The sequence below is a fragment of the Trichomycterus rosablanca genome, chromosome 18, assembly GCF_030014385.1.
Source record: "Trichomycterus rosablanca isolate fTriRos1 chromosome 18, fTriRos1.hap1, whole genome shotgun sequence".
Classification (NCBI taxonomy): domain Eukaryota; kingdom Metazoa; phylum Chordata; class Actinopteri; order Siluriformes; family Trichomycteridae; genus Trichomycterus; species Trichomycterus rosablanca.
In genome coordinates, this window is record NC_086005.1 from 28,207,171 (window position 1) to 28,226,111 (window position 18,941).

The 18,941-nt window shown below is 44.3% G+C and overlaps 1 protein-coding gene across 1 annotated transcript; it reads left to right on the forward strand.

The window, feature by feature from the left end:
* Positions 1-300: 300 nt before the first annotated feature.
* Positions 301-16,943, forward strand: ripk4 (receptor-interacting serine-threonine kinase 4). Its single transcript, XM_063014531.1, has 8 exons — positions 301-653; positions 7,960-8,251; positions 9,516-9,664; positions 9,772-9,821; positions 11,391-11,549; positions 12,599-12,708; positions 14,019-14,265; positions 15,031-16,943. Exons 1-8 carry the CDS (start codon positions 472-474, stop codon positions 16,299-16,301), a joined length of 2,460 nt encoding a protein of 819 aa, XP_062870601.1. The 5' UTR covers positions 301-471; the 3' UTR covers positions 16,302-16,943.
* Positions 16,944-18,941: the final 1,998 nt, after the last annotated feature.

Sequence of the window (18,941 nt, forward strand, 5' to 3'; positions counted from 1 at the left end):
ACGGAGCACGTGGTGGTAACGTGAGTCGTGAACAGGTCAGTGTGTCTGCAGGTGAGTCCACACATTCCACACGGGGGTCGGTTCAGCCGGATCGTGTGACAGGACGTTAGCCGACATTCCTCGGCCCTCCACGCTGCACAGAGATCCCAATTCATCCCAGGAGTGTGGTTATAAATCACACGGTGACAGTTCTAATCAGCTGCAGGAATCTGAGCGTCGGCTGCATAGACGCTGGCAGGTCGAGGGTTACACAGAAGTTCAGCTCGCCTTACCTTGTTTGTCTGACACAGGAAATGACATCATCGGTGCATGCACCACCCACCTTTACCTGAGCGGAGGGAAGGGCCAGACCAGTCGTCTGTACAGAAGGAGAGAAAGGAGGAAGCACAGAGGTGTGTGACTGCTGTTTTTATGTGAAAAAGGAAGGAAAGAATAAACCACCGCGAGAGCGACGCTGAACAGGATTTAAAGATGGATGTCCAGGAGATCTCCCCAGGGGTCATGGGGCTGCTCAAAACCTTCGACTCGTCCGAGTTTGGGAGCTGGGAGAAGATCGGCTCGGGTGGATTCGGACAAGTTTATAAAGTTCGGCACGTACAGTGGAAAACATGGCTGGCCGTCAAGTGTCCTCCCAGCCTTCACGTCGACCATAAGTAAGTGGAATTGCTCGGACGTGTGTGTGATGTGTGTGTGTGTGTGTGTTCTGTTATCTGCTCAGTGTGTGTGTGTGTGTGTGTGTGTGTGTGTGTGTGTGTGTGTGTGTGTGTTGTAAAGAGGGAGGAGAGCTGGTGTTTGTTTAATAACCTCACTTTTCAGAGGAACTGATATGGAGACCACGAGCTGTAACAACACAAACACCTCACCACCACATTATTATTATTATTATTATTATTATTATTTTCTATTATTTTTTAATATTAGTAGTATTATTACTTCTCCTGATCATAAATTATTCATTAATTAATTTGATTGTAGTTTTGCTTTGAGAATCAATAACGTCAATAAAATCAATCAGTGTTAGAGCAGCAATTCACAAACGTCACAAACATCAATATAGTCCAAAACACAGACCTAGGTTTGTTAATTTTTAATAAAATACAAAGAATAAGAATAAAAATGAAATCAAATGTAATCATAATCAGATTTATTGGCCAAGTATGTGGATACACACAAGGAGTTTGGTTCCGGCTGATGGGATCTCTCTAGTATAAATACAGTATACAAGCAATGTGTGCATTAAACATTAAACACAAAATATACAAACTATAAGACTATATACAGGCAATATATAACTGATCTTAAATATGAAAATATAAAAGAACATAAAAAATAAATTCTCTCAGGAACCGTAAACTTTTAAAATAAAGATAATAAGAATGTATTTTTCTAATAATTTATTATCATTTCATCTTTTTTTCTTCCTTTTTCTGTCTCGTGTTGCCTGGTGGTGCGTTTATCCCCCCCACAGACCAGCGTACGCAATCACGTTCAGATCTGTACGTTCCTCTTTCGCCATTGATGCCATAACAGGAACATCTTATGAATTAAATCTTAATAATAAAACTGTTTTTATCACATTGAAGATTCTTTAGTGTGTGGACAGAGTGTAGAAGCATGTGTGGGTGTGTGTGGGTGTGTGTGTGTGTTTAACGATGTGTGTTGACCTCTACGGGAACGTGACATGAGTCTGACCAGCTGTAGTTTGACTATATTAAAATAAAACAGGAATTTCAGTGACCCTATACGTTATGTATCATATAGATGTGTGATTTACGTTACGTTTAGCAACGTTTAGGGTCTAGAATTTATCCTGCTACACTGAACAGTGTTTGTGCGATTGTTAGGTAATTATTTGTGCTTTTTAAGCTTTTAGGAGTTAAAGCCAGATAATTGATTGATAACTTTATTGATCCCCAAACTGAAATTTCAGCAGTACAGCAGCAATTCACAAACATCACACAAACATGTCTATGTAGTGCATAAGTCTTAAAATAAAGTTAAAGCATAATGTAATTATAAATATATAGAAAAATATACAAATATAAAGAACAAAACTAAAGGAGTAAGTCTTAATAATAGAGTAGAGGATAAGTAAACTAAAGGTTGTAGAGAAACGTATGGATTGATTTTATATATTTATATATATTTCACTAACTACACTTACACAGGGGGTTAGATATGATAGATAGGAAAATGAAAGAGCTGTGTTGTGTAATTAAAGAGAAATGTTGTGTAATACTGTGACTAAAGTGCTTCAGGAAGTTCATACGTAGATCTTATTATGATCATGACGGATAAACAACATAATGAGATCCTCTAACGATCCACCCACGTAATCCAAGGCCAGTCCAGATACACACACTTTACTCGTATGCATGTGTAAAACATGTCGTTAAAATACTAATAAATAATTATTAATAAATAACTCTTATGCATGAACTTGGATAATCGTATATAATGACTTTTAAAAACAGGTAAACGTTTATGGGACGTTATTTATTAATAGAAGTTTAGTACCACAAGACCACAAAAACATGCTGTACTTTATAAACCATTTTATTTAAATAACTATAAAAATAATTCTATCATGATATACAGTAATGTGTTACTATGATCTAAACTTGCCCAGACTTGTACATGACGGAGGGTTTCAGCTTCATCGCTCACCTCTAATTCTTACAATAAATAACATCTAACTATAAAATTAGATGCACTAAAAAGGTGTAAAACTTTACTGTTATGCATCTGTAAATAAATAAATAACTCTTATGCACGAACACAGAAATAGTCATATATAATGACAGTAATGGAGTGGAATGTGAATTTAAGTTTATAAACAGGTAAAAGTTCATGGGACTTTATTTATTAATAGAAGTTTAGCACCACAAGACCACAAAAACTGCTGTACTTTGTAAACCATTTTATTTAAATATCTATATAATAATTCTATTGTGATGTACAGTGCTATGTTACTGTGATCTAAACTTGCACGGACTTGTACATGATGGAGGGTTTCAGCTTCATTCATCTCTCACCTCTAATTCTTACAATAAATAACGTCTAACTATGAAATTAGATGCACTAAAAAGGTGTAAAACATGATGTTAAAGTCCTAATACATAAATAACTCTTATGCACGTACACAGAAATAATCGTATATAATGACAGTAATGGAGTAGAATGTGAATTTAAGTTTATAAACAGGTAAAAGTTCATAGGAATTCATATATTAGAATGTCCCGTACCTGAGAAAAACCATGCTGTACTTCATAAACCATTTTATTTAAATATCTATAAAATAATTCTATTATGATATACAGTAATGTGTTACTATGATCTAAACTTGTACAGACTTGCACATGACGGAGGGTTTCAGCTTCATCTCTCACCTCTAATTCTTACACTAACTACTAACAATAACGTCTAACTACAAAATTAGATGCACTAAAAAGGTGTAAAACTTTACTCTTATGCTCATGTAAATAAATAAATAACTCTTATGCGCGAACACAGAAATAATCATGTATAATGACAGAAATAATCGTATATAATGACAGTGATGGAGTGGAATGTGAATTAGAACTACACATGAGATGAAACGACGTGCTGTTGGTTTATTCAGTCTGATTATCTGTGTTTTTATGTTCACCTATCAGTAAAGCGTCTGTGCTTTGCTTGTTCCGAGGTTTGGAGACTTAAAATAGGCACAGAAAGGGTCATGGGTGCGCCTGCGTTCCATAAACATCCCTAAAACATTTTACACCCTTTAGTGCGTCTAATTTCATAGTTGGATGTTATTTATTGTAAGAATTAGTAGATCACAGTAACGTATCACTGTCCATCACAACAGAATTATTATGTATATAGTTTTTTTGTGGTCTTGTGGTGCTAAACGTTTATTAACAAATGAAGTCCCATAAACGTTTACCTGTTTATAAACTCATATGAATTTTTATCTGTTTATTTGAATTTTCCTCCCTCACTTCCTTATTTGTGCCACAATAAAATGAGATATTAATCGGTGCACTTATTTACATTTTCGGCATTTAGCAGACACTTTTATCCAAAGTGACTTACAGTTGTGTGACAGTATATTGTCTAAGTGATTGAGGGTTAAGGGCCTTGCTTAAGGGCCAACAGTGACAACCTGGCAGCGGTGGGGCTTGAACAAGCAACCTTTCGATTACTAGTCCGGTACCTTAACCTCTAGGCTTTAACTGCCCCTATGTGCGTATGTGCTAACTTTCATTCAATGTCTGTTTTACCACCGCTTCATCCTGACTGTGGTCAGGGTCGCGGTGGGTCTGATTCACTGGGCAGGAGGCAGGAAACACCCCGGACAGGTCACCAGTATAATTTCTTAGTGTAATTTCTAGTAGCTCCAGTTGTCCTGACTGCACATCTTTGGACTGTGGGAGGAAACCGGAGCACCCGGAGGAAACCCACACGGACACGGGGAGAACATGCAAACTGCACACAGAAAGGACCCTGAATTCTTGCTGTAAGGCCACCAATAGTAAATATGATCTTGTAACTCGTCCCTAATGTAAATATTACCACATTATTAGCAGACGCTTTTATCCAAAGTGACTTACAGTACTGTGACTAAGCAATTGAGGGTTGCAACCTGTTTGTTACTAGTCCAGTAACTTGACTGCTGATCTACTGCTGCCCTAAATCGTCACTTAGTCCTGAACACCAGACGTGGTCATGAGGACAGACCAGTTTAGAACCGTCGCTTTATAAAAGCTCCGGATGGGATCATGGCGAGGTAAAAGTTAAAGATCACATGTTGACAGAAGTGCAGAAGTATGTGAGCACAAGACGAGCAGGATATCGGTTCACGACATCTACACGCCGCTGCAGAACGTCCCGGTCCGTCCACTGGGCTGCGAGCTCAAAGCCAGCATTGTCCTCCGTCAGCTTGGCCCGGCCCCGGTCTGTGGAGATAAACTGCTGGGCTGAAGAACCGGTTCTGCTGGACCTGTTTTTTTTAAAGAGGAGCTTTTGTCTGATGGTAAGAGGTGGATGAAGGAGATTACACAACACAAGCGGAGCACACATCTCTCCTTACCTCCTCTCTCTGTTTGGGTTTCTTCACCCCTGAAGATTTTAGCCACAAATTCTGATCATATTTTGCCTAAGTGCTGGAGCCATCGACCTGCTCGGGCTTCATGATAAAAAAGTGTATTTATTTGTGCAAACATCTTCAGCTGGAGCTACTGCGATTAGACGAGCCACAGATTTGTAAATAACAAAGCCATTAATCAGAATTATCTGAACGTTTCGTGATTTTTCTAACATTAATAACAGCGTGACTCACGTGTTCCATCCAGACGCCGAGCCGTGAGTTCTAATGTGTTTGTTTTTCTCTGCACAGTCACATATTTGTGATTAAATCTGATACCGTATTAGCATGTACCGCTTCCTGAAAGCGGCACCATTTATTACAATTGTGGTTTGTTTAAAGAAAAGCAAAAGTATGTAGACAGACGCCCTTCTAAAGTGTTGAATTGATGCATTTTAGACATTTCACACCGATTGCAGTTTTTTTTAATGGTCCTGTCCTGTTTCTGCACAATTCAGCCCCAGTGTGTAAAGCGAGGCCCATAAAGACACAATTGTAAGAGTTCAGAGCTTCAACCCCCTTTGATAAAGAATTAAAACATTATTTACCAGCTAGATCTTCCTGTCCAGTATCAGTGCTGACAGTAAACCTGTGGTTTCTAACTGTTCGGTCACAAATTCCCACATTTCCACACCCTCTCCACAAGATTTACCAGGACCAGCGTGTGGTCAGGTCTCTACATTCTGACCGTACTGTGTATCTGTGAAGCTAATTTGACTACCCGTCTCTTCTGAGCTCTCGTCTTATTTGCCTGTGACCGTCGGAGTCTGAGTTCGCTCAGGGTTTACGTGGTTACGTGCACACGATGCTCGATTCTAAGCTCGGTTTGGATCTGTTTGGCCTTTAAACTGACACTGGAATGCATTGGAATGCCTGTTGTATTCATTCTGCTGTGACTGATTTATGGCCCTTTGTTATGTCACACTTTTCATTCACAGCTAGTTCTGTTTACGATTATGTAAAGAAGCATCAAGACAAGGAAAATATTGGTTGTCTACATTTTTACAATGATCGTGGTCTAGTGGCTGGTATCCACGTGTGGATGTGAAGCCTGGACGCTGAAAAAAGCAATAAACACTGTTAAAAACCTCATGGAGGAAGATGATCACCACTGAGCGAGCGTATGAGACGGCCAGAACAGAAAATAATCTACTGAACCACATTAAGTCCTGCAAGTTACATTACTTAGGGCTTGTTATGAGGCCTCATGGAAGGACGTGGAAGACGACATCATGATGTGGAACGCATTATCAGGGTCTTAAGATCATTCAAATAAGCTAAGCCAACCATCACAAAGGCAAGACGGCATAGTGATGTCACATGAGTATATTTTATGTACTGTGAGACGTCTGTTGAGACAGTTGGGACGTTTAGCCACAGGTTTGTGGTCACATGATTTAAAGTTGTCGCTGCTCGTGCTAGTGATATTTACAAAACAACCTCAGTTCTGATAACAACAGGGATCAGTGATTTGTCAGCTGTCTTATACAGGTATTCAATTAAAAACTTTGCTGAGATCACACATGCTGGTCGTGCTGTGGTCTGTAGTTTGTGTGGGCGGTTCTGCGAGAAGGTCCTGGGTTCGATTCCCAGGTGGAGCAGTCTGGGTCCTTTCAACAAAGACAGCAGTTATTTGCTCATATAAACAATATCAAACCTAGTAGTGATGAAAACATGCTCATGGATCAACCGTATCCAAAACACGACCAAAGATCAGCTCAGTAAACCCAGTGTACACTGTAAAATGTAGTAAAAATACTTACTGGTGTGATTTCTTTGTACCAGCAAGAGCTAAAACAAATTCTGCAGTAGGAGTGATGATTATTTAGGATTGAATGCGTGTTTTTGTACGGCGCTGCATGTATCTCCACGTCTATATAACTCCTTAACATGTAGCGTACATTATAAAAAACCTTCTGATGTTCATCCCTGTTATCTGCTCCTCATCTATATAGCAGACGGTATTTATTTATCATGAGTGTTTACGATCCGGTGTTTAACGAGTCTTGTTGACATTTAATAATCCGGCATCACACGAGGCGTCGACAGCGAGCGAGTCGAATTCTAAACGTGCGTCACATGTTTTTAATGTTTTTGTTTGTTGTTCTGTCCTGCTAATGCAAACTTTTATTATATTTGGAAGCTTTTAAGCTACCAGATGCCACATACTTGTTTTTATTAAACGTCAGTACGACTGAACGTCCTAAATACTTACAGCATCAACGACGTATAGCAACACCATACACAAGACTAAGAGAAAAAATCATAATCAAGCCACAATAGGAACAATCCTCAATTTCTTGAGGGACTAAAAGAATGCATATACTTAAACATCACTTTAAACAAAGGCTATAGACTTGATGTAAATATGAGCTACCCTTCCTGCCGTGATTATAAACAATGTGTAAGCACAGGTAAAATAAATAAATGAATAATTAAAGCCAGAATTTGGGTTTTTTGGCTAAATTAAAATGAAAAATAAAAAGAACGTAGATACAGGCGATAATCTTAAAGGTTTTCTGTATTATTTACATGTGTTATGAGTATGTATTTTATGTATATATATAAATACATACTCATTACACATGTAAATAATATATATATACTAACAGAGGGGGTCAATAATGTAGAAACATTTTAATAACTGATGCTTTAACACCATTAGATTACCTATAAGTGACCCTTAATAGATCTTTATGCAGGTTTTTCTTTTGTTATAGTGCGTGTACATGTTTTAACACCCTCTTTATATAATTTAACATCTAAACGTATATTTATGATAGACTAAACTACTGGTCAGCGTTGTGATTGGAGTCTCTCTCCCGTTTCAGAGAGCGCGCCGAGCTCCTGGAGGAGGCCAACAAAATGGAGGCGGCCAAGTTCCGATACATCCTGCCCGTGTACGGCATCTGCAGCGACCCGCTGGGCCTGGTGATGGAGTACATGGAGACGGGTTCGCTGGAGACCCTGCTGGCCTCCGAGCCTCTGCCCTGGGCCCTGCGCTTCCGGATCATCCACGAGACGGCGGTGGGCATGAACTTCCTGCACTGCATGAACCCGCCGCTGCTACACCTGGATTTAAAACCCGCTAACATCCTGCTGGACGCCCATCACCACGTCAAGGCGAGTGTGGCGTGTGGCCGCCGACCTTTAACAGCACATTTTATTAATATATAGGAAACATCATACACAGACCATGTGACCCGGTGTTATTAAAAACGCTCACGTTCCCGTCTGCTGCAGTCAAACGTGATCAGGACTGGCTTGTTTTTTTATTTAATGACCCTAAACCTCGTCTGAGGGCAGGAATTCTTTCCCATCCATTATCCCGGCTGTGCCCGCACTCCCTACGGATGAGTAAGCGCAGTGTGAGTGGGAGGATGGGTGGGAAATCGCAGCTCGGAATTAAAAAGGCTGGATGTAAATAAACGGCACGGGCCGGTCCCGACACGCCGAGGTTAGGCTAATGCACGACAGGCACACACCTGCCAGGTACGAACACTCAGACGAGAGCGCCTCCCCTCCTCTGGGGCGACTCGAGGGCATGGCAACCTGCGACCCGCCCTCCTAAAAGCAGGGCCGCACTGTTCCCAATTTAGTGTAGTCAGTTTGTCTTTCGCTGCTGGGGATCCCAGATTTTTTGCAGTTGAGGTGGGTATATTACTGCTCACGCCTCCTCCGATCGGAGCCATTAGCGGAACATTTTTCACCTATGCACTCTGCACAGACGCCTCTATCCACCAATCAGGATCCTTACACAGCGTTTAAAGACCCCACCCACATATTCCCTTCATCCCTCCCTGCAGGCACTGCCAATTATGCCCGAATCGAGGAGTTCAGAATCTCGGCGCTGGTGTGCTAGTGGAATATCCCACTGCGCCAGCTGGGCGCCACTAAATATTCAGCAAGAACCTGGGTTTGATTCCTCAGCCATACCTCCAGGGTCCTTTCTGTGTAGAGTTTGCATGTTCTCCCTGTGTCCCGTGCCCCGGTTTCCTCCCACAGTCCAAATAGAAAGACATGCATTCAGGCAAATTGGAGATGCTCGTAATGTGATGGACCGGCGACCTGGCCGGAAACAAATCAGACCCACTGCGACCCTGACCAGGATAAATCATTAATAATGTCGGCATTTAGCAGCAACTTTATTCAAAGCGACTTTCACTTCTGGGCCAGTACACAACCTGAGCAACTAAGGGTCAAGGGCCTTACTCAAGGGCCCAACAGTGGCGACTTGGCAGTGGTGGCGCTTGAACCAGTGACCCTCTGATTACAAGTCCAGTACCTTAACCGACTTTGGAGTACATCTGTGGGAATTTGTGCCCGCTCTTGTGCCCTTATGTACTTTATGTGCTTTAACTGTGACCCTTTATTATGTTTATTTTAGATCTCAGATTTCGGCTTGGCCCGCTGGAACGGCTTCGCCAGGAACGACGACATAAGCCGCGACGGGTTCTGCGGCACGATCGCCTACCTGCCGCCCGAGAGGATCATCCAGAGGGACCGGATCTCCGACACCAAGCACGACGTGTACAGGTCAGTATCTTTGGCTGGGCGGCTTTAGCGGGCGCGTTTTCGGACGCACAGAACCCAAACGAGCCGTGTTAGATGTTCCATTAACGACTGGTGTTCTTTTCTTGTAGCTTCTCGATCGTGATCTGGGGGATCCTCACACAGAAAAAGCCGTATCAAGGTAAGATGGTCAGAACCGATTCTGTTTCTCCTGTTGTTTAGATTTTTGGGCTGTTAGCACCCGTCATTCCTGTAGACGGGTCTGAAACGATCCCTCACTCACTCACTCACTTTATTAACCAGTTATCCAATCAGGGTCGCGCTGAGGGCGCGGTGCTGGTGCCTATCCCAGCTTTTCAGTGGGCGCAAGGCACACAGTAACACCCTGGACGGGGCGCCAGACACACATACACACACACACACACACGCATTCACCTATAGGGCAGTTCAGTGTCTCCAATTAACCTGACTGCATGTTTTTGGACTGTGGGAGGAAACCGGAGCTCCCAGAGGAAACCCACACAGACACGGAGAGAACATGCAAACTCCACACAGAAAGGACCCAGACCTCCCCGCATGGGGGTCGAACCCAGGAACGTTCTGCTGTGAGGCGACAGTGCTACCCACCGAGCCACCGTGCCGCCCTGACTAACAATTTAAATTTTCATAAATGATATGACCAAAAGTATTTGGACACCTGATCTAGAAGTATACTAATGCTAATAAAACAGAGCCACATCTATATGATCTTTTCATCTGGAACAACAGCCTCTCTTCTGAGAAGCTTCTCACAGGAATTAGAAGTATATATGTAGGAATTTGTGCCTGTTCAGCCTCAGCTGATGTTCTGCTTCATTCCAGAGCTGTTAAGGAGTCTTAATAAACCGAGCTTTTCTTTGGTTCTTCCTTAGGGAAGTTGTAGCCTAGTGGTTGAGGTACTGGATTAGTAATCAGAAGGTTGCCGGTTCAAGCCCCACCACTGCCAGGTTGTCACTGTTGGGCCCTTGAACAAGGTCCTTAACCCTCAGTTGCTTAGATTGTATACTGTCACAGTAATGTAAGTCGCTTTGGATAAAAAGCATCTGCTAAATGCAGAAAATGTAAACGTCTTCTATTTATATTAATGGAGCTCGCTTTATGTCATGCTGGAACTGTACAGGACCTTCCCTAAACTGTTGCTGTGAAGTCTGAAGCACATCATTCCCTTTATATACCTGATTTATTACATTAGGAATGGTTGTGGCTTTAAGAAGGCCTGATTTTACAGATTAGAAGTGGCGTCCTGATACTTTTGTCCGTATTGTGTATGAAAGCGGTGGTTTGTTTATTAGAGAGCTTAGTCTCTTAGTCGGTCAGGTATTCAGGGGCAGATCTACCTGACGGATGATTATTTTTGTTGTAAAAACAGAATTAAAAGCACCTCACGTTAAAAACAATAATAGACGACGTTAGTTTTCTCGTAGCTGTCGGTCTGGCAACAATAAATGTTGAAACAGGCGTCGTCAGCAACATCCCTGTGTGTTTGTTTTTCTCTCGGATCGTTGGCACGGGACGCCGAACAAAAGTCCTCCGGAAAAATAAGTCATGACTCGATCCGGTGATGAAACAGAGGCTTAAAAACACAAAGCCGGAGTTTAAAATAGTGTAAAATACTCCATCGCTTGGTGGTATGATATGATATTTGTACCGAGATTTAAATCTGAGTTTGCAGAACGATAATCTGAACGTTTCTTTCTCCTGTGATCCACAGAGGAGAGCAACATCCTGCACATCATGGTGAAGGTGGTGAAGGGGGTACGTCCGGACCTGAGCGCCGTGCCCCGCAGTCGACCCCCGGCCTGCTCTGGGTTCATAGCCCTGATGCAGAAATGCTGGAGTGACCCTCCGGACGCTCGGCCCAGCTTCCAGGGTGAGTGTTACATGTCAGAGGATGGTTTTATTCACGGCGCTGTTTGTTATATCACTGACATTTTTACTGATGTGAACACGGATGCTGTTCGTAAAAGGACTTATAATTAGGGTTCTATTAAATTAACGGGAAAATGAATGGAATAATAAATAAATAGAAGCTACGATAAACAGCACAGCTACCTTAATAGATGAAGGTAAACCTAGAACATCCAGCGACGCTGCGAGGCTTCATGTTCCGTCTCAAAGATCAAAATTCTCGTCCCTGTTTCACCCCTCTTTTGTGTCCACAGAATCGGTTGCTAGTTTTCCACACTCAGTTACCCGAGTCGTGTTTTTAGCTGCTTTACTTCCACATCCTGGACGTTTTGACTAAGAGATTGCTAACTGAATTGCCGTAGGATTTGCTAGGACGCCTCATAGTGCAGATTAACCGGTAAACGTGAGACGCTTGAACGCTACACCACCAAACACAAAGTTTAAGGTTTAAATTTCAGTTCACATTTTGAATCTCAGCTGTGTTATCAACCAGTCGGGCGTCCGCACGGACGTGATCGCCTAATGTCCGAGGGTGGATGACTGAAAGAGCCGAGCTATTTGTAGGTCCACTTGTCAGTGTGCTCTCAGTGCAGGTCCCAAGCCTGGATAGAAATAAGAAGGTTGATGCGAGACGTCATACCTGACGAGGTCTTCGAGGTTTGACAGAATAGGCACAGATTCCCACAGTCATGCTCCAAAACTTTGTGGAAACTTCCCAACAGACTAAAAACTGTCATTACCTTGAAAAAGAGAGTAATGGTGCCACTATATTAATGCCCAACAAGCTCGTCATAAGGTGTCCTGATACTTCTGGCCTTTGACGTGTTTATTTATTTATTTATTTATTTTAGGTCTCATTTGAATAAAGCAAAACAGGTCTCGAATGAGGACCAGATCCACTATAGTGACCCCTAATATATGATCTATATAATAGTGTATATATGATTTACATTATATTGTACATATTATTATGTGATTGTTTAAACGCGTGTGATTCATTGTGTTGTCCAGAGATCACGTCCGAGGCGGAGGAGCTGTGTTCCAAACCGGACGAGGTGTCCAGGGCATCAGTGTCCGAGCCCGACTGCTCACCCTGTCCAGCCATGCCCACCTTGGAGCAGGTAACACCGAATCCTACTATCCTGTTATAGATTCTAACTAAACACATGTAAACAGACAGTATACAGTCTGAGCAATTGAAGGTTAAGGGCCTTACTCGAGGGGCCAACAGTGACAACCTGGCAGTGATGGGGCTTGAACCAGCAACCTTTTGAATTACTAGTCTTCGCTACCAGCATAGTCATTGTGCAAGATGTAAAATATGTAAAAACGAACGTCCTGAGCTGGTACAGTCCGTCCTGAGCTGCTCGTTGAGCAACAGTTTGGCGTTTTAGCGTCGTTTCTTTAAGTCTGTAGCTCAGTGGAATGGAACGACGTCTCCGGATGATTGGGGAATGCAGCCGGGCCGGATTTATAACCAGCATTCATGTGCCATTTCCTGTGTGAGTGTATGTAAATGTTTATCTGATTACTAAATGAACTCATTTACAGCTGATTTACTGATAAATCAATTCCGCCCGGTTATTTTAACTTAAATTAGTTTAAAAGCTTAAACAAACCCAGCTGTGATGAGAAGATCGTAAAAACGATACTAGATGTTAGATATATTTATTAATAAATACACATTTTTACATTCCAGAAGTGCATTAAATTCACGTTGTGGTTAAAAATCTTTAAGGTTCTTTATTGTTTGTTGTTATTGATGCTTTGGGGCGTCGATATGCCCTAAAGATGTAAAAATCTATATATTTTTTCTAGATAATCATTCTAAATTAAATAATAATTGACAGGTAATTTTGCTTTATTCAAATGAGACCTAAAATCAATAAATAAACACCCTACAACCAGCTTGTTGGGCATTAATATGATGGGTGGCACCATTACTCTCTTTTTTAACGCCCAAGTTAAATAAGAATATTTATTGCGGTGTTTAATGCACATTTGGTGTGTTTTGGGCGCCATCTGGCAAGGCATAATTAGCAGTGCCTGCAGTAGATACTAATTGGCCTCCGTATCTGCGGGTGGGACTATGTGTGGGTGGGTGGGATCTTCATACGCTGTGTAAGGACCCTGATTGGCGAAAAAGACGCCTGTGCAGAATGCAGGTGCAAGAAGAGGAGGGCTGTGCACGTGTCGGAAAGGGGAAATAGAAGAGTCTGTCACTCTCTTTTATAGGGCAATGACAGCCTTTAGTCTTTTGGGAAGTTTCCACAAAGTTTTGGAGTGTGACTGTGGGAATTTGTACCTATTCTGTCAAAACAAGAAGGCCTTGACAAACCGAACCACGCCGTGTCTTTACTGAGCGTGATTATCATGGTTATCGTAGTTAATATTTAATGAATCGGTCCGTGTTTGTGCCGTGTTTGCTCAGGTTCGGGATCAGAAGCCCGTCAGGCCGAAGTCGGCCGTGTTACCGGAGAAGGATTACAGCCTGTCTGAGCTGCTGAATCAGATCGACTCGGGGATCTCGCGCAGCTTCGATCGCGTTAAGGAGGACGACTGTCTGGAGAGCAAGGACAACACGAGCAAGCGGCTGTCGGGCATCTCGTCCGTGGACTCGGCCTTCTCGTCCCAGGGCTCGCTCACGCTCTCCTTCGAGAGGGAGAACTCCACCAGCGGTAAGAGAGAAGCTTTTCTGTGTGGGTTTCCTACGGGTGCTCTAGTTTCCTCCCACAGTATATATATATATAAGACATTCAGTCAGGTTAACTGGAGCTACTACAAATTGTCTGAAGTGAGTATGTGTGGGCGACCTGTCCGGGGTGTTTCCTGTTTTTCATCCAATGAATCAGACCCACTGTGACCCTGACCAGGTGGTAAAAACGGCGGTAAAACAGACAGTGAATGATTTTAGTTTTTCTTCGAATTAAAAACAGTTTAACCTCAAAAAAACCTAAATATAAAATAAAATATAATAATATTAAATAATACAGGTGGTTTTATGGTTACATTTTGATATTTGTAGCTATAAATACTTAAATATATACATATAATTAAGTAATTAAGTCGTAATTCCATGTAATTGTACATTTATTGGGTGCTTGGGTGGCATGGCGATAAAGTACGCTCACAACTGCTGAGGAATCCAGGGTTCGAATCTCTGTGGTGCTATCGGCAGGTCGGGCATCTGCATGAACATGATAGGCTAATGTCCAGAAGGGGAGGTGCACTTGTTAGTGTGTCTCAGTGCAGGTCCCAAGCCCGGATCATGTAAATACAGGGTATATCTAAATCGGGACGATAAAGGTTCCATAAGTCCCAGAAGTGCTGTAAATTCACGTCATGGTTAAAAATCATCAAGGCTTTTTGTGGTTTGTTGTTATTGATGCTTGGGGGACGTGGATATACCTTAAAATCTATATATCTTTTCTTGTTGGTATCAGAACTGAGTGAGCTGCAGAAGAGGAAGCTGTGTGAGGCCATCCGCACCGAGGACACGGCCAAACTGATGAAGCTCCTGCAGCCGCAGGACGTGGAGCTCCGACTGGAGAGCGACGGCAGCCTCCTGCACTACGCCACCACGCTGGCCAACGAGGAGGCGGTGAAATTCCTCCTGCTGAACAACTGCAGCGCCAACCTGGCCGACTGCCACGGCGCCACCGCCCTGCACGTGGCTGCGGAGAAGCGCCTGAGGGGCGTGGCCGAGATCCTGCTGAGCCGCAAGGGCACCGACGTGAACGCCAAAGACGAGGACCAGTACACGGCCCTGCACTTCGCCGCGCAGAACAACGACGAGGCTCTGGCGCGCCTGCTGCTGGAGAGGCGGGCGTCGGGCAGCGAGGCGGACGCGCAGGGGCGCACGGCGGCACACGTGGCGTGTCATCACGGCTGCGAGGGCGTGCTGCGCGTCCTGCTGAGCCGTGGCGCCGCCAACGCCCACGCCACCACCAAGGACGGGTGGACGCCGCTGCACCTGGCGGCCTGGTACGGCCACTCCAGCATCGCCAAACTGCTCGCCAAGCAGGCCGGCGCCAAAGTGGACATGGCAACCGCCGACGGGCGCACGCCTCTGCACCTGGCGGCTCAGACCGGCCGCTACAGGGTGGCACGCTTGCTGGTCGAGCTGGGGGCCGACGTGCACCTGACCCCCAGTCTCGACCTGCGCTCGGCGCTGCACGTGGCGGCCGAGACGGGCCACACGAGCACGGCGCGCCTGCTGCTGAAACACGGCGCGGACATCCAGGGGCGCACGGCTCAGGGCTGCACCGCCCTGCACCTGGCGGCTCAGCACGGCCACCTCGCGACCGTCAAAATGCTCCTGGAGGAGGGCGCCGACGTCAAGAGCGCCAACCGCGCCCTGCGCACCGCCTGCCACCTGGCCGCCGAGGGCAAGTGCAGCCAGGTGGTAGCTAAGCTCCTGGAGGCGTGGCCGGGGGCGCTGGAGGTGCAGGACGAGGACGGTTTGACCCCTCTGCACCTCGCCATGCGCAAGGGGAACACGGAGGTGACGCAGCTCCTGCTAAGCCACGCCGGCCCCGAGTCGGGGATCACGCCGACGGAACGGAGGAGCCTGAACGCCAGGACGACAGACAGGCTCCCCCGAAAAGTTCTCATCCTCAAACTCACCGAACCCAAGGAGAACGGTTCCACACGGGACTCAGCAGACGGTTCCACACCGGACTCTACTCACATCTCTGAGAACAGCGGGCACTGATGCCACAAAGTGGACCATTACAAATTGATGTGTGTATATAATGTAATTATTTTTATCCATTTAAATACACACTATATGACCATGAATGGAGCGACCTCTGTGTGATCTCATCAGCTTGAACAGCGGAGGCTTCTTAAAAGACTTTAAAGTGTGTCTGTGTGTGGGAACTTGTGCTCGTTCAGTCAAAATGACAGCGTTTGTATGACTGGATTCATTCTAAATAGAGGGGACAATCATCCTGGAACTGGAAAGGCCCTTTCCTAAACTGTTGCTGCAAAGTCATGTCATGGACGCATGTCATTACCTGTATATCATATTTGTATAGCTAAAACACATAAATTTAGTCATTATTATTCTGGAACGGGTGTCCGGATACTTTTGACCGTATGGTGCAGTTAATCTTCGGATGGTATTATTTCTATACACGTTGCTACGGGCGCTCGGACGCATTTTCAGCATTAATTCAGTTTTATTTCTGATTTCTAATGAGGAGAATAATCATGTACAGTATATAAGAACGGTGTACGCAGAACCCGCACAGTTTACTGCCTCGCCCTCGTCACCCCGGACCTCCCGGCCGGGCTTCGCTTTAATGTTTGTCGTGTGTTTTCCTCTTGTACTTGTGTACTTGTGTTCCACTGAACTATCAGGCTGATCATTCTAAAGAAAATCCAAAGAAACGCTGCAGGGCACAGGAATCAGCATCAGCTTTTCCTCACATTCCTACCGCCTCGTTTTAAAGGATGTATTAATTTAATAGTGGTGAGTGACGAGTCAATAAACGCCAACGAGCCGCTCGGGTGGCGCAGCGGTGAAAAAAAACACACGCTGGAACCAGAGCTGGATCTCGAATACATCGTATCGAATCTCAGCTCTGCATGCCGGCTAATGAACAACAATTGGCCTGTTGTTCAGATATGGGCGGGACTAAGCCGGATGGGGTCTCTCTCCCATGACTGGTGCAATTACGACATCTGCTGGCTGATTGATGGCGCCTGCACAGAGATGAGAAAAGAGTGCTGTCAGGGTGAGTCTCTCCGTACACAACGCTGAGCTGCACTGCACTCGTCAAAGTGTAGGTGATAAGATGCATACGGCTGCTGCCAACGTTAGCTTCGTTCTCCCCAATCAGAGCAGGGATCGGCATTGGTGGAGAGGAAGCGTGACACAATCGGGCAATTGGACGCGCTAAAAGGGAGAAAAGGGGGGGGAAATGCATAAAGAAAATATATATATTTTTAAATTATTATTATTATTAGTTATTTTTAACAGAGCACGTTCGCACGGCACAAACGCCCCATAATCACCTTGTTGCTCGAGCCACAGAAGTCTGAGCAGCTCTATTTGCATATACAGCATTTAGCGGATGCCGTTATCCAAAGCACGTAGCTTATTACAGTGCAGGGGCCCAACACTGGCGGCTTGGTGGTGGTGGGACTCAAACCCAATTTCTCTCCTGCAAGCCAGGAGCTCTTGGGATGAGAGGCGCCGAGTTCTCGTATCCCAAATCCCAATTCCTGGATACTGTGTGTTCATGTGACTGGAGGTGGGCAGGACCTTCCCCATGATGTTGCATAAGCCCAAGCCTGTAAAGCCCTTGTAAATGGGAATCGGCGCTGACTAAATTTCAAAATATGAAAGAAAAAATACGTATTGAAACTGAATTAATTAGAAGATTGCTGGTTCAAGCCCCACCACTGCCAGGCTGCCACTGCTGGGCCGTTGAGGCCTCAGTTGCTTGGATTGTATTGTCACAATCGTATTTCACTTTGTCGTTACTTTTTTGTGAGGGAGGCAGTTGTAGGTACTGGACTAGTAATCAGAAGGTCACTGGTTCAAGCCCCGCCACTGCCAGGTTGCAACAGTTGGCAATTGCTTGGACTGTATGCTGTCCCAGTTTGAATAAAAGCGTCCGCTAAATGCCGAGAATGTAAATGAAATAGTTTGTAACTGGTAATACGCAGAGCTATTAATAATAAACCAAACCAGAGCCGCTAAGCTGTGGTGTAAACGATGCCGCAGTTGGGAAAATAAACCTCGCCAGCAGGGCAGGACTTCGTACCGGCTGCAGGGTGCATTACCCAGGGTGTAGACGACATTATGTCGTGTGGTATGTAGTAAACAGAGATTAGGAGAATAAAGTTTGGCATTTGGTCAGCGCTCTGAGTCACTGTTATACAGATGAAGTGAACGTGCGCTACCTTAAACAACAACAGTAAAATTTTTAAACCATAATTTTATGCCAAAGTGTCCATTTAATTAGTTTTGCCCACGAGGGGCTTTTTTAAAAATAATACATGGTTTGACTGCGGCAGCCAGCAGCTTCAGTTTTAAATCCTTAAGGCTAATAATCATAGCATTTAACTCACTACGGTCCATTATGATACAAAGGAAAGTATTTAGAAACACTTTGCTGGCTGCATGGGAACAGGGCCCGAGGAGGATCACAGGTGATGTATGGGTAAGGTGGGTGGAGGGTGGGGGTGTTAACTGCAGCCTGAGTGAATACTGACATGTCAGAGCTGTTGGCCAATTCCGGAGAGAGAGAGACAGAGAGAGAGACAGAGAGCGACCACCTTATCTTTTCATCGCTGTGTAAAACGCCGAGCGTCGTGCCTCCCAGACGCCACCAGGAGCTGA